The 27,815-nt window shown below is 42.6% G+C and overlaps 1 protein-coding gene across 1 annotated transcript in view; it reads right to left on the reverse strand.

Moving 5' to 3' along the window:
* Positions 1–270: 270 nt before the first annotated feature.
* The window catches only part of SPATA6L (spermatogenesis associated 6 like), an 81,670-nt gene continuing 54,125 nt past the window's right edge, over positions 271–27,815 (reverse strand). The window contains exons 6-11 of the mRNA XM_040326058.1: positions 20,676–20,800; positions 13,729–13,806; positions 13,386–13,646; positions 2,545–2,641; positions 1,767–1,810; positions 271–435 (exon numbers count right to left, since the gene is read on the reverse strand). Of these exons, the coding sequence (XP_040181992.1) occupies positions 271–435; positions 1,767–1,810; positions 2,545–2,641; positions 13,386–13,646; positions 13,729–13,806; positions 20,676–20,800 (770 nt within the window). The remainder of the gene's footprint in view (positions 436–1,766; positions 1,811–2,544; positions 2,642–13,385; positions 13,647–13,728; positions 13,807–20,675; positions 20,801–27,815) is intronic.

Consider the following 27,815-nt stretch of genomic DNA (forward strand, 5'->3'; position numbering starts at 1 on the left):
TTTGACAGGTGAAAATGCACAGGACAGTGTTATACGTGAATGACAGCTTCAACTTCATAATAGAGATGAATGGATTTGCTGTCAAGCTGGTGCCAGAAAACAAAAATGTGCTGCTTCTGCCAGGGTGAAATTAAACTTTCCTAAAATAAATAAATAGTGAATGGAAGACGAAACATACCACAAGAAACAGATTAGGTTATTAAAAATGGAGAGAGGAAATCTGTTGATGAAGTGAATCCACAGAAAAATACAAACAAGTCAACAATATAATCATGCAGTTACAGACCTTTCCCTAAGGCTTCCCTTGAGGACTGGACTTGTCCCCAAATCCTGCAATGAATATGTGCTGGAACTGAGAGAAGAACCCAGAGTGCCGTTATCTACAGATGAGTTCGCTTTTCTTGGGATGTGCAGGTCGTCTAAATCCAGATTGTCCTGTGCAACATAATGAGTGGCTTAAATACAGTAACACAAAGCACTGCGTCAAATATTTTGTTTCATTGTAGCATTTCACACATTATTAACGTCAACTCTATTCTTATTAACTTGACTCTACTATAATAAAGCTACATTATTTTCCTAGTCTCTCTTACACATTTTATTTTTTATGAATACATTTAGATTTAGCAAGGGTTGCTTCATCTTGCCTCTAAACATACAATGGGCAAAATAATTATTCGATCCCCTACAGATTTTGCAAGTTTGCCCACTTACAAAGAAATTAAGGGTCTATAATTTTTATCATAGGTGTATTTTAAATGATAGGGACAGAATATCAACCAAAAATCCAGAAAAAAAAACACATAAAACAAATTATAAATTGTGTTGAAGTTCAGTGAGTAAAATATATATTTGATCCTCAAGTAAAACATGACTTAGTACTTGGAGAAACCCTTGTTGGCAAGCACAGAGGTAATACGTTTCTAGTTGGTGACCAGGTTTGCACACATCTCTGGAGGGATTTTGGTCCATTCTTCTTTACAGATCTTCTCTAAATCCTTAAGGTTTCTTGCTGTTGCTTGGCAAATCGAAATCTCAGCTCCCTCCATACATTTTCTGTAGGATTAAGGTATGGAGACTGGCTAGGCTACTCAATGACCTGTGCCTTTTCTTGAGCCACTCATTTGTTGCCTTGGCAGTATGTTTTGGGTCATTGTCATGCTGAAAGACCCATCCATGACCCACCTTCAGTGTTCTCATCCAAGATTTTACAATACATGGCCACATCCATTGGCCCTTCAATGAGGCAATATCAGTGTGTACCTTTAGCAGAGAAACAGCCCCAAAGCATAATGTTTCCACTTCTTCTTCCTCCAAACACAGTGCATTTTACTCACTTGAACTTTACCCTAATTGATAGCATTTGTTTTATGTGTTTTTTCTGGATTGTTGATATTCTGTTGCTATCATTTAAAATAGACCTACAGTGCCTTGAAAAAGAATTCATACCCCTTGAAATTTTCCACCTTTTGTCATGTTACGACCAAAAACATTTATTTATTTTATTGGAATTTTATGTGATAGACCAATTGAAAGTGGCACATAATTGTGAAATGGAAGGAAAAGGATAAATGATTCTTAAAATGTTTAACAAATAAATATATGAAAAATGTGGTGTGCATTTGTATTCAGCCCCCGAGTCAATACTTTGAAGAACCACCTTTCGCTGCAATTACAGCTGAAAGTCTTTTTGGGTATGTCTCTACCACCTTGTCACATTTTAGACAGCTTGTAGTTACATTAAATACAATGCTGCAGAAAGATACCTTTTCTTCAGATGTTGTGCACTGCAGGTCATCAAAAGTCAATGCTAGGAAAAATAAAAACAATACAATTACATTATTGCATTTTGTCCTGGGGCAGCAGAAAAACAAAAAAAAATGAAAATGTTCCCCTTCTGTGAGAAGATCCATAAAATATGCATGCATCTCAGAACAAAAAATTGTAATTTAGTTACAGAAATAACAAATAAACAACAACAACAAAAAAATGCAGTCCAAACAAAAAGAAAAACAATGTCATCAAAAGGAAATTTTAAGATTGGTTAGCACATGTTGCTAATAAAATATGAGACTTTTTAGCGATAACATCCCTTCTCCAGGCAGTATATGAACTCTCCCTCCAAGGCCTCGTACACACGACTGAGTTTCTCGGCAAAAACCAGCAAGAAACTTGCTGGGAGATATTTTTTTGCAGAGGAAACCAGTCGTGTGTACATTTTCGTCAAGGAAACTGTCGAGAAACTCGACGAGCCAAAAAGAGAGCATGTTCTCTATTTCCTCGACGGGAATGGAGAAACTTGCCTTGTCGAGTTCCTCGACAGCCTGACAAGGAACTCGACGAGGAAAACGATGTGTTTCGCCCGTCGAGTTCCTTGGTCGTGTGTACGAGGCTTCAGGCTGTTATTCATGTTACTCCAGAAACAGACTAACTTTTACACTGCTTGGTGTGGCCACATACTATTTTATTGTGTGGCACATGAAAAAGGACAGCAACTACAAAAATCATCATATTATCACAAAAACTGCAAACTCAATCAATCACCTCTCCTTAAACGATTTTCACTACTTGAACGACGCTTGGACTTCGGAGATTGCAGCTGAGATGAAGCTTTCTCACCCACTGGCTTGGATGGGTCAACCTGAACAGAAAGATCACTAAAGAATTAATATGAAAATATATAAAAATTTCAAAAGTAAGTATTAATCATTAATATTTAATGACAAGAAGAGCAAAAATTAAAGTGGGTGGTAAAAAAAAATGGCAGACTTGTTGTGTACAAAGGGGCAGTCTCAGTGGGAATTAAAAAATGAAAAATTTATGATTCTCTCTAGGTAGGAAGATATTGTATAAACTCCACATATGCTTCAGAATGTGTTGTTTTTTTAGAGAGAAGTAATGTCATAATAACGTCTTATTAACCTCCAATAGCAGATTTCATTTGTGTAGTCATATCCTTTAAAGAAACCAGTACTGCTGAGGTACCAAGGCTACTACTACAGACCCATTCTTTTGAAAATACTAGTTCCATAGCTGTAATGCTGATCCTATGGCTTTAGTGCTTTTTAACTCACATGATTGGAAAAAGTTTACAGATTAGAGGTCCAGACTTTATTTAGATTTTCCTGATCTTCGTGCTTGTTCTAGGTCAATGTTTCAAGGAATGTAAGCATCACAGCTTGGAAACTAGCATTGTCAGAAGTGGGTCAACAATGATATCATACATATTTGATTATTTGCATTCTGCAAAGTGAGCTTCAATACAGTGCCTTAAAAAAGTATTCATACCCCTTGACCTTTTTTTTACATTTTGTCATTTTACAACCAAAAACGTAAATGTATTCCATTGGGATTTCATGTGATAGACCAACACAAAGTGGCACATAATTGTGAAGTGGAAGGAAAATGATAAAGGAAAATTTATTATCATACTTACCGTAATTTTCCTTTCCTGATGGACTCCATGGCAGCCTACGTGTGGGTTAATCCCGCCTCCTCTCCAATGTGATAGGACCCCATACCCATAAAAGTTAACTCACCAATAGACTCAGTGTTCCGTAACTATCCCGACTCCATAATTTCAGGGTGGGAACTCCGTCTGCCATGGAGTCCATCAGGAAAGGAAAATTACGGTAAGTATGATAATAAATTTTCCTTTTTCCTGACTGACTCCATGGCAGCCTACGTGTGGGAAATAACTAGCCAAACACACGGGTGGGTATGCTGAACAGAAATATATTTAATTTGTCCCGTCAGCCGACAAGACTGATAAACCAAAATTTACAGAAGACAGTGCTGCAGGTTCAACACAGTAATGGGACATAAAGGTGTTTATAGAAGACCAAGAGGCCGCTCTACAAATAACGTCTGGCGCCACATGACGGGCTGCTGCCCAGGAAGCTGCCATCCCTCTCGTGGAGTGAGCTGTTACCGCCTGCGGAGGAGCCAAGCCCTTTGCACAATAAGCCTGTTGTATCGTCTGGACGATCCAGGATGCGATTGTTCTTGAAGATGCCTTTTTCCCTTTGTTCTTGCCTGAATGCAGGATGAACAGGTGATCAGAACGTCTGAATGTAGATGTAACTGGAAGATATTCAGTGAGTATCTTGCCCATATCCAGAGGGTGAGTCTCATCAGAATCTGGGTTTTTAAAGGTAGGGAGAACTACTTCCTGATTCTCATGGAAAACCGACGAGACCTTCGGTTTGGAGCCCAGCATAGGTATCAGAACCACTCTGTCTGGAAAAAAGGTGAGAAATGGCTCCTTGTGACCCAGAAAACCGATCTCGGACACTCTCTTGGCCGAGGTGATGGCTACCAAAAAGGCTACTTTGGCTGAAAAGTTCTTCAACGAGGACGGGGAGGGCCCCGACATACTAAGTCCATTCAAAAAGTCAAGTACTAACGGGAGATCCCATTTGGGGAATCTTGGCTTCCTCAGAGGTCTCAATCTTGAGGCTCCACGAAAAAACTGTTTGATTAGTGGATGGGTTGCCCAAGGAATTCCAGAAAAGGCTGAAAGTGCTGAGATTTGAACTCTTAGTGAGCTTACAGACAGGGGTAGGTCTAGCCCTGATTGAAGAAAGCTTAGGATGTTTTGGATTTCTGGGTTCTTGAAGGAACTGCCCGCGGTTAAAGAAAATTCCACAAACTTAGACCATATTCTACCGTACACTTTATTTGTGCTTCCTTTCCTTGAGCTCATAAGGGTAGAGATCACCCGAGAGGCGCAGCCAAGGGATTCTAGCCTTTCCCTTTCAAGAACCAGACCGCTAGTTTCATTTGAGCTGGACAGGGATGGAGGAGCGTCCCCTGGGAGAGAAGGTCTGGTCTGCATGGTATTAGAATTGGGTCCTGAAGACTCAGATGGACTAGAAGAGGGAACCATGGCCTGTTCGGCCAGTATGGAGCCACCATTGTAATTTCTACTTCTTCCGCAAGAAGTCTCTTCAGGAATTTCAGAATTATTGGGATCGGGGGAAAGGCGTACGCCCTCTGAAACCACCACCGATCCGTTAGGGCATCCGTCCCGATTGCCTGGCTGTAATAACCCCTTGTGTAGAATTTTTTCAATTTGGCATTGTTCGGAGAAGCAAAGAGATCCACTTGGGGATTGACTCCCAGGGACAAGATCCAACGGAAGGACTGATCGTGGAGAGACCATTCGTTGACGTCCACCTGAGTTCGTGACAGGAAATCCGCCTGGGAGTTCTGAATGCCTGGAATGAAAACAGCCGTCAGGTTGACCAGGTTCACTTGGGCCCATTTCATAATGGGCTCTACTTCCTGGAGAAGGGATGAGCTCCGAGTCCCGCCTTGTCTCTTGACATATGATACTGCTGTGGTGTTGTCCATCCTTAGTATTACTGACTTTCCCTTCAGCAGTTGTGAAAAGGACTGTAGGGCACACCAGGCCGCTCGAAGCTCCAGGGTGTTCGAGCCTGGATTGTGGAGGCGAGCGTCCCACCTGCCTTGGCCATGCTTGTGCCGCATAAGGCCCCCCAACCGGAGCCACTGGCATCTGTCGTCACTGTGACCCACGAAACTGGAGCGATGGAGTGACAATTCAGCAGATTCTTCGGTTGAAGCCACCAGAAGAGGCTGCCCCTCATTGACGTTGAAATGTGGATCCGCTGACTCATGCTCCCTGATTTCCACTGCCTGAGAAAGCCAGATTGGAAGGGACGTAGCCTCCAAAGCGCCCATTTCACCATTGGTGTTGTGGATACCATTGTCCCAATGATCTTCAAGCATTGATGAGCTCTTAGGTGGCGAGTACTCAAGGCCCGGGAAATCCTCCCCTGAATTACCGGAATCTTCTCTACTGGTAGGGAGATGGTCTTCCTTACCGTGTCGAATTGAGCTCCCAGATAGGTTAGACACTGAGTTGGCTCTAGGTGGCTTTTTGCCAGGTTCAGGAGCCACCCGAATTCGGACAAGGTCGAGATGACCTGATCTCTCTGTGCCAGGAGAAGGGTTTTGTCTTGGGACAAGACCAGGAGATCGTCCAGATAATGGTACAAACGAATCTTCTTCAGCCTGATGAGGGCTACCAGTGCCAAAAGAACTTTGGTGAAGACCCGTGGGGATGTTGTTAGGCCAAAGGGTAGACATACGAACTGAAGATGTTCCTGGTTGACATAGAACCTGAGGAACTTGTGCAGCTCTGCTGCTACTGGGACGTGGAAATAGGCATCCTTTAGGTCCACAGAAATCATCCAGTCGCCCGGTTGTATTGCTTGTTGGATGGTTGATAAAGTTTCCATCTTGAACTTTTTGTGTGTTATAAATTTGTTCAGGTACGTTAAGTCTATGACTGGACGCCAGGTACCGTTCTTCTTCTGTACTAAGAAGAGAGGGGAGTACACCCCAAGAAACTGTTCGTCTTTTGGGACGTGTACCACTGCCCCTTGAATTTTCAGGAGGTGAATGTAATCTAGAAGAACCTGTCTCTGTTCCAGTGACCCTGGAAGAAGGGTGGAGATGAACTTTGGAGTGGGAGGACTGGAAAAGGACCATGATGACCCAAAAGTCCTTGATTGAGGCCGCCCAAACGTGCCGATAAAGGAGTAGACGAGCTCCAACACGATCCGCTTGGGCGGGCGTTGTCTCAAAAAGATTTCCCTTTGTCGCGTCCAGTTGACGCTTGAGTAGTTGGAGTAGGTTTGCGGTAGGAGCCTCTACCTCTGCTCCAATTCCTTCTGTAGTTTCCGCCAGGTCTGTAAGCGCGAGCTTCCCTAGCGCGATCCGGGCTGTATCGCCGAAATTGGGGTGTTTTTCTTCCTGTCTGGCGCTTGTCCTGAGGAAGGAAACCCGACTTGCCCCCCGTGGCTTTGGAGATGGCATCATCCAGCTTGTTACCAAACAGGGTTGACCCTTCGAAGGGAATCTTGCACCAGTTCTGCTTCGATGATGGGTCAGCAACCCAGGGGCGTAGCCAGAGGGCCCGTTTCGCGGTCACAGAAGAAAGCATAATCCTAGCTAACAGGCGGATTAAGTCAACGGAGGCTTCACCCAGGAATGCGACCGCCAGTTTTAGCTCTGCCGTGGCTGAGTTCTTAGCTAGTTCTTCAGAGACGCCTTTGAGGAAAGAATCAACGTTTTCCGTCCAGGCTTCCATGGCCTTTGATAATGCCGCTAAAGCTAGAGCCGGTTTGCACGCTGTGCCCGCTAGGCCATAAATTCTTCTGAGGTCCTGGTCCATTCTTCTGTCCAGGCCATCTTTGAAAGAGACGGAGTCAGCAATAGGTAAAGTGACGTGTTTAGCAAGTCTCGTTACTGCCGCATCTACTAGAGGAACATTCTCCAAATGTTTGACCTCCTCCTGTTTGAAGGGATAGAGCCTTGATGCTTTGTTAGCCATGGAAGATTTCTTGTCCACCTTGCTCCATTCCTCTTCAAAGATACCCTTCAGTTCAGACAGAAACGGGAACGTAGGGCGTTCTTTTCCCAAGCGCTTAAAATATTTTTTCTGCTTGGCTGGAGAAGCGGGTTGTTCCTCCCATAAGAGAGCCTCCTTAATCGCTTTGACGAGTGGCGTCACCTGCGCGAAGTCAAATTCTAAGCCTTCTTCATCACTCTCTAGGTCACCCTCAGGAAAAGCCGGAGTGGAGGCTTGAGGCCGGGAAGGACCGGGATCCTCTAGGATCTCCAAGTTTGGGGAAACAGACCCGTCAGTGTTGGTCTGAATCTGCGTGTGGGGCATGTTCTCTCTTAGAGTTCGTTGAACCACACGTTCCACCAGAGACTCGATACAATGACCTTCAGTCTCTTTTTCCCTGACCGCATGGGCGTAGCATCGGTCGCATAATGACTTGCCCTCCGGGACACGAGTGTCACATCCCCAGCAGGCTCTGCGATCAGAGCGACTATCATGGCGGTGGGAGCGGTGTCTTGAGGAGGAATGTGAGCTTCTCCTCCGGTGGGAAGAAGTAGAAGGAGATCTATGTTTGGATCTCGACTTGGAAGAAGAGTGTTGCGGTCTGGCAAGGTCTGCGACATTTGGCTCTGGATTAGAAGGGCTAGAAAAACATTTAGGGAAAAATGAGTCAACACCCATGGATTGTGACTAGCAACCCCTAGCCCTGATCCCTTTCCAGCACATACCTTGTGCGTGAGGGCTGGCCGCCTGTAGACGGTGACTGGTCCATATTTTTCTGGACCTGCGTACAGTGGATGACCATTCGGAACCAACAAGGAACCTATGGTGCCGAATAAAAAAGTATAAGAAATAAAAGTATGCTGTCCCTTTAAGAAGAAATTCTCTGCTAATTACTGCTTTCTCTTTTTTTTTTTTTTAAAACACAAATAAATAAATAAATAAATGTAACTAATTAAAAGATAGTTCATTTAGACAAAACAATTGAATATAATTAAATAAATGCAGATAGACATAAGTTAAATAGCAGAGCATGGTAAAATCAATGTTAGCCAGAAGTAAAGAACCATTCACTGACCTGGCAACCAGAGGGGAGACACCCAGACACTCAGCTGCTCGCCTGAAGGGAAACCCAATGAACACAGGCGAGCAGCTGATTTTAAATCACCCGCCGGTGACGTCACGCGTCCTCCACGAACGCGCCTGCGCAGTGGATCGCGATCCCACGGCGCCTGCGCGGCCGCCGCGGGAACCAACGGACTGCACATGCGCGACCAAGCCTCGCTCTGAGGGTGGATACGGCGCATGCGCGGGGCACTAGCGATGGGAATCAGGAAGTCAGAGGCGTGCTGGAACGCAGAAGCGCTCCAGCCGCCATACACACATAGACAGACAACACAGAGGCAAATATAAACCGCTGCCATGGAGGAATATAGAGAAAAGGGACCTTGCCAGCCGATCCTAGATGTCTTCAGCACACGCCACAGCCACAACCAAATGTGCTGGGAAGCTCTCCACCCGCCCATGGCTGGGATCCGAGCTGCACCGCTTAAAGTGTGCCCTTTTCCATTCCTTGAAGAAACGATTTAGATCCATGGAGGAGGAAAAAAAAGGAACACTGAGTCTATTGGTGAGTTAACTTTTATGGGTATGGGGTCCTATCACATTGGAGAGGAGGCGGGATTAACCCACACGTAGGCTGCCATGGAGTCAGTCAGGAAAAATGGTTTTCAACATTATTTACTAATTAGGTGACTTCTGAAAGCAATTGGTTATACTAGATTTCACTTATGGGTATCAGTGTAAAGGGGACTGAATACAAATGCACATCACACTTCCCAGATATTTATTTGTAAAAAAAAAAAAAAAAACATTTATCATTTTCCTTTTACTTCACAATTATGTGCCACTTTGTGTTGGTTTATCACATAAAATTCCAATAAAATACATTTATTTTTACATAGCAGTGTGGTTGTTGATGGCATACTTAACCACTTCATGAAAAATCACGTACCTGTATGTAATTTTGTTTAAGTGGTTGTACTGGTACAGTTTTTTAGAGCTGGCAGTCGGCTTTCAAGTAATAACAACCGATGCGGCTAATGAGTCGCTCGTCCATTATCACAAGCAACAGGAGGTGACGTCTCCCCTCCCACCATCTTCTGCCATTTCGCCCAGGCCTCCCATGCCAATGGGAGACCTGAGTGACCAGCCAACACATCCGCTGGCTGGCTGGAGTCGTGAACAAAGCTGGAATCAGCTTCTATTAGGTCTCCCATGTAGTAACCCAGAAGCGGCATCACAACGTCACTTCTGGTTTACTTGGCAGACAGTGAAGCAGATTTTTAAAAATGTAGGGTATTCAAAAATGCAGGTTTTTGGCATTTTGAATATTTTGAAGTGCAGAGGAGGGTTTTGAGGTCTATTAGACCCCAGATCCCTGTATAAAGAGTACCTGTCACTGCCTAAAAGTAATCAGATTTTTTTTTAAAGGAACAGTGTAAAAATAATAATATAAAAAATAATAAAAATAAATTTTAAAGCGCCACCGCCCCCATCTTTTACAATATGCCAAAAAATTGGGCTAACTTTACAGTTTTCTTATTTTTTTCATTAAAATAAAGTGTATTTGTTCCACAACAATTGCGTTTGAAAGACCGTTTCACAAATAGCATCTGATAAAAAAATTTGCAACAACCGCCATGTTATTCTCTAGGATCTTTACCAAAAAAATATTATTTTTATTAAAGTAATTTTCTATCAAAAACTGGTTTTAACTTGTAGACTACAAGTGTCAAAAATAGGCTTGGTCTTGAAGTGGTTAAAGACCTGGAGCACTCCAGGGTAGACAAAGTATATATATATATATATATATATATATATATATATATATATATATATATATATATATAGAGAGAGAATAAAGTATACTGGGTAAAATTGTGAAAGTAACCAGAATGCTAGTGTGTTTTTAAGAGGGATGTTTAACCACTTCCCTACCGCAGTACGTCATATGATGTCCTTGACTTTCGGGGGGATATTTGAATGATGTCTGCAGCTACAGGCATCATTCAGATATGAGTATAATGGAGGAACTAATGCGCAAACCACACTATATAGAGAATAGTCTAATAGACTAAATAGAATAAAAATAATACTAAGCAGCAGCCACAACTAAATTAGTATTGAAAAAAACAAGGGGGTGTAATGGCGCTCGCTAATTGATAATAATTAGTGCAAATATATTAATAAGGATCTAATATCCTAATAACGTGCATTAACTACTTGCCGACCAGCCGCCGCAGTTATATGGCGGCAGGTCGGCATTGGCTGGGCGAGATCATGTAGCTATACGTCATCTCGCCTTTCAGCCAATAGGGGCACGCACGCCCCCCGCTCGTCCCTGATCCCGGCGCGCGTGCCTGGCAGGCGCGATCGTCGCCGGGCACCCACGATCGCTCGTTATAGAGCGAGAACCGGGAGGGGGGAAATGACCCCTATCGCCTGTTCATAGAATGTATGAACAGCGATTTGTTATTTCCCCAAGTCAGTCCCACCCCCCCTTCAGTTAGAACATACCCAGGGAACATACTTAACCCCTTCCTCACCCCTAGTGTTAACCCCTTCCCTGCCAGTGGCATTTTTATAGTAATCAATGCATTTTTATAGCACTGATCGCTATAAAAATGCCAATGGTCCCAAAGATGTGTCCGAAAGTGTCCGCCATAATGTCGCAGTACCGATAAAAATCGCTGATCACTGAGTAAAAAAAAAATATTAATAAAAATGCCATAAAACTATCCCCTATTTAGTAAACGCTATAACTTTTGCGCAAACCAATCAATAAACGTTTATTGCGATTTTTACGAAAAATATGTAGAAGAATACGTATGGGCCTAAACTGAGGAAAAACATTTTTTTTATATATTTTTGGGGGATATTTAGTATAGCAAAAAGTAAAAAATATTAATTTTTTTCAAAATTGTCGCTCTATTTTTGTTTATAGCGCAAAAACTAAAAAAACACAGAGGTGATCAAATACCACCAAAAGAAAGCTCTATTTGTGGGAAAAAAAGGATGCCAATTTTGTTTGGGAGCCACGTCGCACGACCGTGCAATTGTCAGTTAAAGCGACGCAGTGCCGAATCGCAAAAAGTGGCCCTGTCATTGAGCAGCAATATGGTCTGGGGCTGAAGTGGTTAATAATGCAAGAAAAAAGTAAATTACGTGAAATATATGCAATATTAAATAGGATGCATACCAAATAATTCATGCAATAATGAGCACCAATAAAGTGCTCCTCCACAACAATGAATACAAAAAAAATAAAAAATAGGTTCAATCACATTCACAAATGAAAAAAATGTCCACAGCAATTCCAGAAATTAATATTGTATTAAAAAAGATGCATAGTAAAAAATTCATGCAATTGATGTGCAACAGGTGAATCAATAATGAGTGCTCCTCCACAAAAAATAAATATGTCCAATCACATGCACATATATAAGGAAATGTCCGCAGCAATTCCTGAAGTGTAAAGTGATGATGAATCCACTGCAAACTGGTAGGTGCTCCACTCCAAGTGACCCCGTTTCCCCAGCCTCTCACCTCCTTGTCTTTTTATCCATTGCTAGGGGCCCTTATCCTTGCTGAGAGCAAATTAGTAATCGCCAGCCTGGGGAGTACTAAGTGATCGATCCGTGGTTGCTGCTGCCTGGATACTATTGGGAGGCTTTTTACCTAAGCCAGTTGAGGTGAGAGGCTGGGGAAACGGGGTCACTTGGAGTGGAGCACCTACCAGTTTGCAGTGGATTCATCATCACTTTACACTTCAGGAATTGCTGCGGACATTTCCTTATATATGTGCATGTGATTGGACATATTTATTTTTTGTGGAGGAGCACTCATCATTGATTCACCTGTTGCATATTAATTGCATGAATTTTTTACTATGCATCTTTTTTAATACAATATTAATTTCTGGAATTTTTTTTATTCATTTTTGCGGAGGAGCACTTGTCATATATTCACTTGGTGAACATTATTGCATGAATTATTTGATATGCGTCCTATTTAATATTGCATATATTTCACGTAATTTACTTCTTTTTTGCATTATTAATGCACGTTATTAGGATATTAGATCCTTTTTAATATATTTGCACTAATTATTATCAATTAGCAAACACCATTACACCCCCTTGTTTTTTTCATCATTCAGATATCATCCCCCCCACCCCTCCCGCCACCATCCGGTGCTTCTCCCGGCTCTCCCGTGCCATCGGGGGACCCAGAGAAAGAATCGACTGGCGCCGAATGACGATCATAGAGATTTCCGGTGACCAGATGTTCATCTCTATGATGGTCGGAGGCCCGGGCACGACGTTATGATGTCACGCCCGTGCCCCGGATGTAAAAAAAGTCGCAATTGCAGCTAGTAAGCATGAGATCGGTGAATTATATTTCTCGATCTCATGCTTTACAGCCTGGAGGAGAGATGTGGGGTCTTATTGCTCTGCATCTCTCCTAAAGCGAACCTGTCACGAACCATCCCTATTACAAGGAATAGAAGTGATAAAAAAAAAAAAAAACATTTTTAAAGTGTAAAAAAAAAAAAATAACTTGCTCATCCATGTCTTCGTGGACCTTGCTTTGTGCACTGGTCTAAATCATTTGGTGGAGGGAAGATTATGGTGTGGGGTTGTTTCTCAGTGGTTGGGCTTGGTCCCATAGTTGCAGTGAGGGGAACTCTCAAGCGTCAGCATACCAAGACATTTTGGAAAATGTCATGCTCCCAACTTTGTGGGAACAGTTTGGGGATGGTCCCTTCCTATTCCAACATGACTGTGTACCAGTGCACAAAGCAAGTCCATAAATACATGGATGAGTGAGTTTGGGTGGAGGAACTTGACAAGGTAAATTAATTCTTGGATTGCTTAAACAACCTGAAAAACTGCATACCAAACAATTTTCATCAAGTAGGTGCACATATTTTTTAAATACTTACACGCCGTACAATAAATGGGGGTTTTGTATCTGTGTCTGACTTAAACTCATAACCGTCCAGTTTCAATTGAGCAAGGCGTTGTTGATTGTCCTTATTAAGCTCACACATTCGCCTTTGTGCATAAGGTGAAGGAGATCGAGACTTTGATGATCTAGTAGGACTTCGGTAACTTTGTTCTGGGCTGGAGAAACTTTTTGTTGGCATTCTTGATTTTCTTCTAGGAGAATTTGGCAAAGACCTCTGACACTGTATTTTGCTGGACTGGAACAACAAATAGTCATATACAAATGTAACAGAACCTGCTTCAGTAACTGAGTAAGAGATGATTGAATGTCTAACTTACTGAGCTTTTTTTCTTGAATTCTTTTGGCTTTTCTTTTATTGTTGTTCTTGTAGAAAACTCGATTTTGGGTGCAATTCCCTTAAAAGAGAGATTCAGAAAATGACTGTCAAAATAAGTTTTTAGATAATATAAGTGGGCATTACACAACTTTTACAATACCTTTTAGCTTGATTTTCACAATACTAACTTTGTGTTATTTTGTTTATTATTTTTATCATCGTGATTTATTAACTGTATAGAGTGTTAACATATTACACAGACAATAAGGTTGATTTATTAAAACTGTAGAGTGCAAAATCTCGTGCACCTCTGCATAGAAACCAATCAGCTTCAGGGTTTTTGTCAAAGCTTAATTGAACAAGCTGAAGTTTCGAAGCTGATTAGCTATCATACACTCTCCATTTTTAGTTAAAGGGGTTGTAAAGGTTTGTTTTTTATTTTCTAAATAGGTTCCTTTAAGCTAGTGCATTGTTGATTCACTTACCTGTTCCTTCAATTTACCTTCTAAATGTTTTTTTTCTTTGTTTGAATTTCTCACTTCCTGTTCCTCTTCAGTAAGCTTGCCCCCATCATCCGAGCTATTCTGGCTGGGGGTTAGTCAGCGTGCTCGCCCCCTCCCTTGGGACTAGATCCCTGCGGGGAGACGTTGTGAACACACCGCTGGGATGTAGTCCCAAGGGAGGGGGCGAGCACGCTGACTAACCCCCAGCCAGAATAGCTCAGATGATGGGGGCAAGCTTACTGAGGAGGAACAGGAAGTGAGAAATTCAGACAAAGAAAAAAACATTTAGAAGGGAAATCAAAGAAAAGGTAAGTAAACCAACAATGCACTAGCTTAAAGGAACCTATTTAGAAAATAAAAACGAACCTTTACAACCCCTTTAATAAATCCCATTGCATTAAAAAATAAAAAGATGGTCATTATAAAGTTCCAAAAGCTTTACTAAAGCTTTAGGCCACATGCACACTTGACGTTCTGCAGCATGTTATCCTATGTATCCATGCACACATTGGCTGATATCAGCAGTTTTTGGTAGGTGCGTTTTCTAGCTGGGAAAAAAAAACAGAACTAGAGGGTTTTAAGAGGAGCCTTTTAGCTGGAAAAACATTCAAACACTGAAAAGAGCTAAAAAAAAAAGCTTAAAAACGCCATAAGCTTTTATAGGAGTATAGCTTTGCTAAAGAACGCTACAGCTGAAAAAAAAACACTAAAAAAAAACACTGAAAAACTCACTCTACGGCTACAGCTTTCTATAGCTAACTTATTTACTTTTTTTATAACGTCCTGTGTGCTTAAGGTCTTAAAAGTCACATGTTTTTGCAACATCGTCATAGGCTGTGTTTAGTGAATGGCAAAGCATAAAGAGGGAGCAGTGGCACAACATCAGAACTGTTGTCTATCATAGACTCTTCAATGTGGTGGGGGGGCCAGAAAAACTCCTACCCATTACATCAAACACATCATCTATAGGAGTGAAAGGTAATGTAAATTCAGCCAGGGGCAGCAAAATGCATTCAAATGCAGAGGTGTGCATGTAGCTTAACAGCAGCACTACAAAATATAATTTTTATTAACCATAAGACCTACGGCTACCTGGAATTTTAAAAAACAGCTTAATATAGCATATAATGGATTATGAAATAAAATAGCACAGCACACAAAAATGCTGTACTGTATACAAAAAGGGAAGCATGGATGTTTAAACAGGTCAATGTCATACAAAGGACCAACAGGTCCCAGTCTTATCTGGCATACAGTGATTTAATATCCCATTTTATAATCCACCAAACCATAATACTCTGCTGTGGCATGACTGAGGCTGAGCAAGCTGGCTGTAAATTAAACAGGTTGGAAGCACTGCTCGAAACAGAAAAATTACAGCAGTAAATAATATGACATATCTGTCCAGCCAAGGGCAGAAGATCTTCTAAGGAGAAGATCTTAGTTAGAAACATAGAAAAGGAAATAAGAAGCCAAGGTAAATGTACAATGTGTTCAGGGATACGGAAAAAAGTGCTTTGTGACTGATGTAAACAAATATTTCTAGAGATGCAAACCATTTGTTTACATTAACATAACATATCCAAATGAAAAGACTGAGAGAAGACTGAGTACTGAGAAATGGATCATTTTCTTTTAGCTTATAAAAGGCAATCCAAACTTTTTTCTATTCTTGTTCGAAAATTGGAGAACTGCTTTAAATCAGTTGCAATGACCAATACAGCCACCATATTTATTCAAGCTTCTATAAATTTGCCACAATATGTTTATGCACGTTACGTACCTAGGTGTGAGCCTGATGCGTGGAGGGAGACCTCCCGTACAACCCTGGCTTGGAGACCACTGGAATGGAGACAGTGGTGGTAAGAGCATGGTGAGGTAAAGGTGCCTGTTCTGGTCCTTGCTGCTGGTGTAGAGGAGCCAAGAGGAAACTGGAACCGCTGGGCAGAAAGCAGGGGATGCAGGTCAGCAGACTAGCGGATGCAGGTCAGCAGAGCTGTGGATGCAGGTCAGCAGAGCAGCGGCTGCAGATCAGCAGGACAACGGGTGCAGGTCAGCAGAATAGCAGATGCAGGTCAGCAGAGCCATGGATGCAGGACAACGGAGTCAGACAAGCCGGGTCATACACATCAGGGTAACAGCATAAACGACAGGCAGGAGAATAGTCAAAACCAGGCTGGGTCTTGGCAACAGGTAATCAGGCAGAGAACTGAGCATGGTCAAACAAGCCGAAGTCAGGACTGGAGATAGAAGCAAGGTCGGAAAGCTGGGTCATACACAAGAACAGAATGCTTCCCGGATGGACACACCCTTCTCTCTTCTTTCTTCTCCTGTTTTTTCTTTCTTCTATTTCTAGTGCCTCGCCCTCGTGGATTCTCTGAATTTCCCTCCCCCGCCCCCCCTTTTATTTATTTTTTTTGGTTAACCTGGACCTCTTCTGTGGTGTTGGGGACTAAGGGTTCCCCTATCGGGGACATGTAGGTTTAATAAATGCTGAAAGTATCTTACTTATTATGATTCCAAGCTGCCCAGATCCTCTCGTTGTGAGATTGCTCGAACCGGTACCTTACGAAATGTCCTAGCTATCTTAACGATCTGTAAAATGTGTTGCCTGCTGGAGAGTTTTTGGTTTCGAACATTGCTAGGCTCCGAGGAACTTTAATATCTCAATATCGGTCACGGTCTTCAGCATTAGATATGTTCTATAGATGGGCCACAATTCAGGATCCATCCCACGAGTTGGGTTCATTTTGGTTTTATATTTAGTATAGCAATCATTTGTTGCATTGTTGTATTGCTTCTATGCTTGGATGCCTGCTCCTATGTTAACCAGTATCATTTCACTTTTTATTTTTGTTTTGTTATGTTTAAATATTTTAATAATTTATGTTCCCCCCCCCCTTTTTTTTCTTCTGCTTGTTTTCCCGTTTAATTTTTTTATTTTAATTTTTTAATTTGTTTCCCTTTTTATTACGACTTAATATGTGCAGAGCATGCGAGGATTGTTCGCTGCTCTCTTTGTTGACGTATATATTCTTTACTGGAAAAATGAATAAAAAACATTGAAACAGAACAGAATGCTTCACACAGGAACAAGAACACAAGGAACAGACGCAGATCAAGCCGCAAGAACAGATGCAGCATTCCTAGAGCGTCCTTTATAGGCCGTTGGGCGCCAAAGGTGCGTCGAATGGGCGCGCATACGCACAGGTCCATGCAAGGTCCGTGGTTCGCACATGCGCATAGGCGCGCGCCAACGGGGGCGGGCCGTATGTCCCTGACAGTGCCCCCCCCCCTTAAGGGCAACATCTGGGTGCCCAAGAGAGCTCTTTTCTGGGGATGACTGCGAAAAAAGGCCTCAATTAATTCTTGGGCGTGAATGTTCTGTTGGGGTTCCCAAGAGTTCTCCTCCAGACCGTACCCCTTCCACTTGATCAGGAATTGAAGCTAGTTCCTCCTTTTTCTGCAATCCAATATGGCCTCCACCTCGAACTCCTCATCACAGTCAATGATTACAGGTTCAGGTGGTCCTGACCCCCTGTTTGGGAAAGGATCAGGTACCGCAGGTTTCAGTACCGACACATGGAATACAGGATGCATTTTCATTGACTCTGGTAAGGCAAGTTCATAGGAGACTTCATTTAGCTTCCGTTTTACTGGGAAAGGATCGATGAATTTGGGTGCCAGTTTCCTTGCGAGGCAAGCCATCTTAAGGTTGGTGGTGGATAACCATACTTGATTGTCTTATTGTAGGCATAATTCCCCTCTCCTTTTCCTGTCGAACATCCTTTTACTGGCTGCTTGTGCTTTGGTCAGAGCTTCCTGAAGAATCCTGCTGTTACGGGTAAGAAAATCAATGGTATCTTGGACTGCCGGGATTGTTGTATCAGGGACAAGATCAGGTAGGAAGGTCGGGTGGAACCCGTAGTTGGCAAAAAACTGAGACTGACCTGTACCCGAATGCGCATAGGTCCGTGCAAGGTCCGTGGTTCGCGCATGCGCATGTGCGCACACCTACGGGAGCGGGCAGTACGTCCCTGACAATGCAGTTATTGTACCTTTTTATCTATATTTCACATTGCATTATATACTTGCAACTAATGGTTTATATAGTTACTACTTTTTTAACCAAATGCTTATCAAACCATAGGTTCCGTAACCTCTAGTAGTAGTTAGTCACATTCAAATGAAGACATTTCATAGTTTATCCAAGCCACTTCTTCAGTTCTAATGAGATTCAGGAAAATACCCCAGCATTGAAATCCACACAGGTAGTACAGATGGGCCCGGATTCACAAAGCACTTGCGCCGACGTAAGTACAAATGTGCGCCGTCGTATCTATGCGCCGACCCACATACTAAGATACGCCTAAAAATAGGCTTCCTACGACTGACGTAATTGCATACGCCGTCGTATCGTGGGCGCATATTTATGCTGGGCGCATTGATTTTCTATGCACATATGCAAATGAGGAAGATACGCTGATTCACGAACGTACTTGCGTCCGGCGCATAATATACGTGGTTTGCGTAAGTCGTACGTCCGGCGTAAAGTTATTTCCCATATATGAGGCGCAACCCATGCAAAGGTATGGACCAGGGAACACAAGCCGTCGTATTCTACGCCGTTTACGTTGTATGTGAATATGACTAGGCGTAGATTATGTTCACATCGTAGGCAGTGATCCGTCGTATCTTAGGGAGTAGTTCCGACGTGATTCTGAGCATGCGCACTGGATGCGTCCACGGGACGGCGCATGCGCCGTTCGTTATTCGTATCTTTATGGCGCTCGGCCCATCATTTGCATAGGGGGACGCTCATTTGCATGGCTCATGCCCACTTACACTTACGACGACTTACGCCTAAGAAACCCAGCGCAGATTTGGTGGCAAGTGCTTTGTGAATTCGGTGCTTGCCTCTCTGCGCTGCGTCGGCGTAGCGTAAAGAAGATACGCTACGGCGGCATAAATGTATGTGAATCCGGGCCATAGTATTTAACCAATCACCAAGGAAAAGGTCATGTTATTGTGCAAGAACATGATGGGAAGTGTGAAATTTGTCCTAGATACATCTTTGGTGTCCAGAAGGCTTCATATGTCCTAATACTTCAATTTACATAGCCAAAGGTGTGAATTAGTGTCAAAACATTGGGGTAGAGATGGCATTATATGTAAAGGAGACAGGGTGTTGAAGGGATGGTTGTTCCAGCTTAACCTAACATGGCCTCTTTCATGCCTCCTGCAACCTTTCATGCCTCCTGAAACCAGTTGTCCTATCTGTCCAAAATGTATACCTCACTCTCCTCAAAAGAACGTCCCTTTGGCAGGAAAAGTCTGTTGAGTCTTGACCCGTATAATGCCATTTTAACATCTCTAACCTAGGGTTTTGACCACCATTTACAACTTTAGCCAAGGATTTCGGACTGGGTATTGTTAGCCAGAGGTGGGGAAATTATTATACTACTGTCTAAGACTGCATTGCATATGTAACAACCCCCCCCCCCCCCCAAAAAAAAAACAGCAGTGGCATAGTGACCTATGCTCATTGGTTTTATCTGAATGATGAGAGGGGAACTATATCTGGTCAACTTGCAGCTACATGGTCAAGTTAAAAACTTCCCAAACCAAAACAGAGTTATTAGAGTTTGGAGGACACACATGTAATGAAACTTATTGCTGAATCTCACATAATTAACAGCTTATTCATTCAGGAAAGAAAATCTGTCTCACATGTTTTTTCAAATAGTTCAGCATCCAGATGATCCTATTTTCTCAATACTTTAACTTTTCAGTGAAGAGGTATCCTGATCATACACCTTCACAAAGTGTCTAGCAATGTTTGTGGGGGTTTATATCTACTCATAAATTTAGAAATGGTCCCCAAACTTGTCTTTCTTAAACAATATTTTTCTTGTATTTTCTTTATGGTATGAAGAGCAGTACATTGAAGTACTGTAGTTTGCTTTAAAATAACTTGGGGATAAGAATTGGGGATAAGAATTTTTACTAAAGCTCCTTCTGCAACTAACTTCACTTTTTTATACTCTTGAATATACAATGTTATTGTACAGTACTGACAAATATCTCAATACAATGTTTGCGTTTAATAAATTCCAGATTGTCTTCAGCAAAGAACATCACATTAATAACCATTTCATTTCTCTTGTTGACTTTTACCAAAAATCAATTCTATTTTTATTCACTGCAATAGTGTATGCTCTATTCAAAAGTCATCTAGATCTAGAATATCCCCATTCTAGAAATCTACTGTAAAAAATTGTTGGTTACTATCGCAAAGCTTCTCATTTGTTTTTCAAAAAGAGAGGCCACAGTAAGTGGTGGCTTACCACTACTCTTGTCACAGACAGATTTTATATTATACATTTACTGAAGGGCAGTTTTGGAAGTAATTGCTTATGCACTTAAAGGACAAAAAGGTACTTACTTTAAAGCCACAGAGAGTTTTCATCAGGACCTCCCTATCCACTCCTGGGTATGGAGGAGTCAGTTTTGGCTCAGGGAATAGAAAGTCTCGATGGTTCTGCTCATATGTGGCTAAAATCTCTTCTCCTGTAGCAAAATATAGAACACATTATGCACAAGTAAAGTGAAGGAAATATCATAATATATAAAAGTAATAAAGAAATAATACTTGTATACATGTTGTGCTGCGCTTTTTGATGGATTGCTACTGTTAGGTGTGGGAAAAACATTTCAGTGTAAGCAACAACACTTTGAGATATAGATATAATGGCATCCCAGTCTTAGTCCGTAGGGTTCAATATTGAGTTGGCCCACCCTTTGCAGCTATAACAGCTTCAACTCTTCTGGGAAAGCTGTCCACAAGGTTTAGGAGTGTATCTATGGGAACGTTTGACCATTCTTCCAGAAGCGCATTTGTGAGGTCAGGCATGAGATGGCCTTGCTCTCAGTCTCTGCTCTATTTCATCCCATAGGTGTTCTATCGGGTTGAGGTCGGGACTCTGTGTAGGCCGGTCAAGTTCCTCCACCCCAAACTCGCTCATATATGTCTTTATGGACCTTGCTATATATATATATATATATATATATATATATATATATATATATCAGGAATTGTACTTCATATGTGATTTATTAGGAGGTATCACAATCATTTACACTGATTACAGGTTGCATAGAGAATTATCCATAATATAATAAAGTAATAATATGTGTCCTTAAACAGAAAAAATACCAATGTTGATATAGTGGCCAAACATTTAGGCACTTGGTAACATGATCCCTGCTAAAAGGGCGAGGGGTTCACCCAAAAATAAACTCTTTTACATTAGCTACATCCCTCCAGAATACTGCTAACATCTGCAGTATGCTGTTTTTTTTTTGTTTGTTTTTTTGTACTTACCGTTATACGAGCCCTTGTTATCCGGCTCCGAAGGGGGGATTACTTCCGGGTATAGGCGTTCCTAAGCTGAGAGGAGTTGATTGACGGCTGCTAAAGCGCGTCACGCCTTCCGAAAATACCCAAAGTTACACTCGGGTGTTTACGGCGCCTGCGCAGTCCGCTCTACACGGCAGGCGCCGTAAACGCCCGAGTGTGACTTCGGTTTTTTTCGGAAAGCGTGACGCGCCTTAGCAGCCGTCAATCAACTCCTCTTCGCTTAGAAACGCCCATTCCCCGCAGGATTCCCCGCTCGGAGCCGGATAACAAGGGCTCATATAACGATAAGTACAAAAAAAAAAAAAAGCATACTGCAGATGTTAGCAGTATGCTACAGCTAATGTCAAAAAGTGGATTTTTGGGTGAACCTCCGCTTTAAGCTGAAATCACATGATCAAATGTCTAGGCTCTTGGTTAGGTGTCGAAGTAGAGGCAGCATGGAGCAATGGAAAGGTAATTATTTCTGCTCATCTATTCATTTTTATTCATCCCACCAAGACTGTCTGCACTGATTTATGTTATAATGCGTGCATTGGTCTAAACCACAAACACAAAAAGCTTAGCTGAGTGTATTCTTTCACATGGTCCAATAAAGTAGGGCTTTACCCCATTGATTAGGGGAAAGTTAAACTGAGCTTGAAAGTCTGTTAGATAGAATATAATCATGGGTATCTGCAGAGCATTTTTGACAGAAAAAATGCACATAAGCTGAACTTAAAACTAAACTTCAGGCAGATAAAAAGAAATACACATTTATGCAGCTCTGTAATCTTTGATAAATCATTAAATATATATTTTTTAATTCACTTAGTCTACGCTGGTACCTGTATTTGACTCTGTATTAGCCTCTTGCAATCCCGAATACGGCAGCACTCATACGGGGGGGGGGGGGATAGGACTGGGAGCCAATCAGGTGCATTTCATGCAAATGTACTGCAAAGAATATGCTAATACGAGGAAAGCTGCAAAGAGTATGCTGATACAAGGAAAGAACAGAGTGAGCAGAGACATGACCTCATTATTCTGCTGCTGCTCCTTTACAGTCTAATCAGCAGGCTAGAGGTGGAGAAAGGTCAGCACTGTATTCCTCTTACAGTGTATCTATGGGCCAGATCCACGTAGCGCATCGTAATTTTAGTCCGGCGTAGCGTATCATAGTAACGCCACGCCGCCGCAACTTTGAGAGGCAAGTGCTGTAGTCACAAAGCACTTGCCTCTAAAGTTACGCGGCGTAGCATAAATCTGCCGGCGAAAGGCTGCGGAATTCAAATGATAAAGATGTGGGCGTGTTTTATGTTAATTTTACTTGACCCAACGTAAATTACGTTTTTTCTGAACGGCGCATGCGCCATCCGTGGGGGTATCCCAGTGCGCATGCTCCAAATTAACCCGCAACAAGCCAATGCTTTCGACGTGAACGTCATTCTACGCAAAGCCCTATTCGCGAACGTTTTACGTAAACGGCGTACACAACGGAAAATTCGACGCTGGCCCGACGTCCATACTTAACATTGGCTGCGCCTCATTGGGCAGGGGTAACTTTACGCCGGAAAAAGCCTTACGGAAACTACGTAAAAAAATGCGCCGGCCGTTTGTGGATTCGCGTATCTAGCTAATTTGCATACTCAACATGGAAATCGACGGAAGCGCCACCTAGCGGCCAGCATAAATATGCACCTTAGATCCGACGGCGTACTAAGACGTACGCCAGTCGGATCTAGCCCAGCTTCAGGCGTATCTTGTTTTGTGGATACAAAACAAAGATACGCCGGAGCAACCTAGCAGCTATGCGGCATATCAATAGATACGCCAGCGTAACTGCTTCGTGGATCTGGCCCTATAACTGTAATGCTGGGTACACACGTGAAGTATTTTTTTCGTTCAACTCAGAGGGCTGAATGGAAAAAACATTACAGATCGCTGTACTAACACATCCAACATTAGTGCAGCAATCTCCCCACTGAGCTATAGTGTTCTCACAGGGGCACTGAGGACATCTAGTTGTGAAAAAGAAGTACTGCGGGAGACAGCTCTGGACTGAAGGTAAATATTGGCAAAAACGGCTTTGTTATTCTTTCTTTTAACAGGCTATTGATTGTTTTTATCTTATTTTTTGTCTACAGTTCTGAAACTATAGGGCTGTAGGATAGCAATAGAAAAGTCAGCGCATATATTAGAACGATTGTATCTACTGTATCGAGAAAATTGTAGGTTACTTTTTTATTCTCTGAATGAAAGTGCTCATTGAGTCAAGGTAGCAAAGAACAGAACAAGCTTACACATTGTCATTTCTACAGAATAAAACTTTCTCTTGAGGACAGAACCACTTAGCATAATTTATTTCCCACAACCTTTTATGTTTCTGCCGAGAAAAGTGAGCTGTTATTTAAACCACTGTGCTCTTAGCAACAGTTAACAGTACTTGTAGTAGATATGTGTAATTTGGAAGCTGATTTGAATACTTTTACTATTTACATTTTTGACTGATAAAAAATGATGATGAAGCTTTGAAATGTATACAGACACCCAAGCTGTCTGCTCAGGATTTCTCCTGCAGGAATTTCTGTATTTTATCAGTCCAATACACTCCCTTTTGCTGGTATTCTCATAAACTTTTAAACCTTTTTTTACTAACCTGTGCCTTCCATCATTGGGATGCTCAATTCAAATCCTGGGCAGGACACTACTTGCATGGAGTTTGCATGTTCTCCCTGAGCTTGTGATATGCTGGTAGGTTAATTGGCTTCTGTTTAAACTGGATCTAGTATGTGTATGTAGGCATGTGAGGAGGACCTTTTACTGTAAGCTCCTTAACCACTTTAATACAGGGCACTTATACCCCTTCCTTCCAAGGCCAATTTTCAGCTTTAAGCGCTGACGCATTTTAGATGACAATTGCGCAGTCATGCAACGCTGTACCCAAACAAACATTTTTTTCCCACAGATAGAGCTTTCTTTTGGTGGTATTTGATCAGGTTTTTTTATTTTTTGCTAAACAAATTAAAAAAGACCGACATTTAAAAAAAATAAAAGTTTTCCTGCGTTTCTGTTATAACATTTTGGAAGTAAGTACGTTTTCTCCTTCACCGACGGACACTGATGAGGTTGCACTGATGGGAACTGATAAGGCAGCACTGATGAGGCGGCACTGATGAGGTGGCACTGATGAGGTGGCACTAATATGCAGCACTGATGAGGAGGCACTGACAGGCTTTACTGATGGGTACTGATTGGCATCCTAGATGGCTACTGATTTGGATCACGGGTGGGCATCCCTGGTGGGTCTGCACTGATAATCAATGCACTGATTATCAGCGCAGACTCCCCTGTCAGGAGAGCCGCTGATCGACTCTCCTCTACCCGCGCCTTGTCAACGCGAATAGAAGAAAAGCCGATAAATGGCAATTCCTGGTTACGATGTGATGAGCTGTGATTGGGCACAGCTAATCACATGATAAAGAGCTTAAGTCATAGGCTATTTACCAAGATCGGAGATGCAGTGTGTCAGCGCGACACACCTCACCACACTGTGCGCCCTCGCGGGAACACACCTCACCACACTGAGCGCCTTATCCCTGCTGGACGTCATATGATGCCCAGTCAGGTTAACTTAACCACTTTCCGGCCGTCATTCTGCTATATGGCGGGTGGGAAGTAATTAAGGGCAGGGACTAATATGAATGCATAGTATGTAAATTGTTGTGTAAACTGTTGGCACTACATACAATTCTGTAGTAAGGCCCCATTCACACCTGTGTGACTTGAAATGCAACTTTGGACCCCAAAGTCGCATGACAAGCCGCACCCCATGTTTCACTATAATAAACCGTTCATATATGTTTGACTTCAAAGTAGTTTCTGCATTACTTTGGTCTGACTTACAGATCACTATACTAACACATCCAACATTAGTGCAGACCTCAATGTAAACCCTTAACAGTCATGTGAAAGTCGCACCTGCATGATATAGATGCGTTTGAGTGCGACTTTTTAAAAGAATGCCGTCAATAAAAATATGTATATATTTTAAAAACGGCGTGGGGTCCCCCCCAGAATCCATACCAGACCCTTATCTGAACATGCAGCCCGGCAGGTCAGGTTGGGGGGGGGAGCGAGCGAGCGCACCATACAAGGCCACATGCCCTCAATTTGGGGTGTATTTTGGGGAAGGGGGGGCTTATTCACCCAAAAAAAGTGTAGTGAAAAAAATTACAGTTCCTTTATTAAAAAATAATTAAAATGAATAATAATAATTAATAATAAAAATGTCCCCAAGTTGTAGATCCATCGTCAATCACTGATGGAGGGCTTTGCTGGCAGACAGCAGTATCCTTCGTTGGGACCAGAGTTTTTTTTTTTTTTCGGGTCGGTGGTGGGTGTCGTGATTGATGTTGTATGCACACCCGAGGAGATTTTTTTTTGTCAGATTCCAAAAAGCCCCCTGCCCGCAGACCCCCACAACTACTGGCCAGGGTTGTGGGGCAGAGTCCCCTCTTTCCTAAAGCACCCCCCAATGTTGAGGGCATGTGGCCTGGTATGGTTCAGGAGGGGGGGCTTACTTAATGGAAGTCGCAATGGAAATATGTACTACTTGTTAAAAACAAGCAATATATAAATAGTCCATGACAGCGAACTGTGATGTGAGCCTGACTCGGGAGCATATCTCAAGGGATGTTGGAGATACATTCTTTGATACAGCTTCTGTATGCAGAGAACCCTGGGTTAGCAGATAACTATCAGGAAATAAAGAAATTTCACCGACAGAAACATGTTGCTTTTTCAGCAAGCTGTGAGGTTAGCTGGCCCTAAAAATAAGTAGCATATTAACATAGGATATCTAATCAACCATCAACAATTACACCCATGGTAAAGACCATTTCCATTTCACATGCACATCCCACTGGATGTTGGGTGATCTCTCTATTACTGCTATCAGATAAAGGGTTATCTAATGAGAAATTACAAGTCACCTGATGTCACTGTACTGATAAGGAAAATCACAGCTTGCAAAAACACAGCTCATAAAATCAGCTTATCGTGAGAAAAAAGACAATATTAGTTCTTACAGTATCACTATGAAACAGAATATTCTATGCTTTGTTTTTTTTTTATATTTCTGCTTGGTCATGATCAGATTGTAGGCTTTTGGTGTAGAGAACCCATGATCTTGCTCTAGTGCTGTAACATACATAAGCTGCCTGGTGATCATTATCCTCAGTTTCACCTTACAGTTCAGATTTTTCTTTTACCAAAAGATTTTTTATCAAAAACAGAGATGCTGTACGAGCCAGATGAAACATATTACATTAGATCAGGATGAATGTAGACATCAAAAGATTAACGACCATAAACAGAAATATACAACGGATGATCACTATGCGCAAAGTTTAAATAATGACACTTATTAAAAAAAAATCATTAAGTGTAAGGAACATTCACAAAAGGTTTGCCTCTGAGTAGTTAAAAAGTAATAAAAATTGGGGGGGGGCGTGGCTACCGGGCTTCTGCATGGACGTCTAGGCAGAGAGCTCCGTGCCAATCGTAGGGAAATCAACGCACCGAGGCACCGACATCGACCCTAACCCACCAGGAAAGCTACACCGGATCGCCCAGTCTCCCGGGATGGCCCGCAAACGAAAAACCTCGCCGCAGGTACAGAAACTTTCCCATTTCTTTCCTCCGACCCCACGCGGCCCAGTCCAAGATGGCGCCGACGGCGCCTCGCCGTCCTCCTCCTCCAGCGGCTCCAGCTCTGCCCCGACAAGCCCTAACCTACAGCCGGGAGAGGCGCACAGGTCCCCGGAGGCTTCCACACCGCTGGTGCGCAGCCCAGCCAAGTCTAAGCCGCGGCTTTCCCCTGAGTGCTCCGGCGGGAAGCTAGTAATTACACAGGACTCCCTGAACGACACCAGGGAGCTTGCGGAGGCCATTAACTCTTTCCCCACCACTGATAAGCCTCTATCAGACACCCTGCTGAAAGACATGTTGGTGTCCCTCCGCAGCTCCCTCCACACCGACATGATGGAGTGTATGAGAGGCTTCAAAGCTGATGTTCAGGAGCTGGGGGGCAGGGTGGATCATGTGGAAAATAAGATGGGGGAGTTTGCCTCCTCTTACAACTCCCTGGTGGATGCCCACAATGACCAAGCTGATGAACTGACATGG

Source organism: Rana temporaria, chromosome 1 (genome assembly GCF_905171775.1).
Source record: "Rana temporaria chromosome 1, aRanTem1.1, whole genome shotgun sequence".
Taxonomy (NCBI): domain Eukaryota; kingdom Metazoa; phylum Chordata; class Amphibia; order Anura; family Ranidae; genus Rana; species Rana temporaria.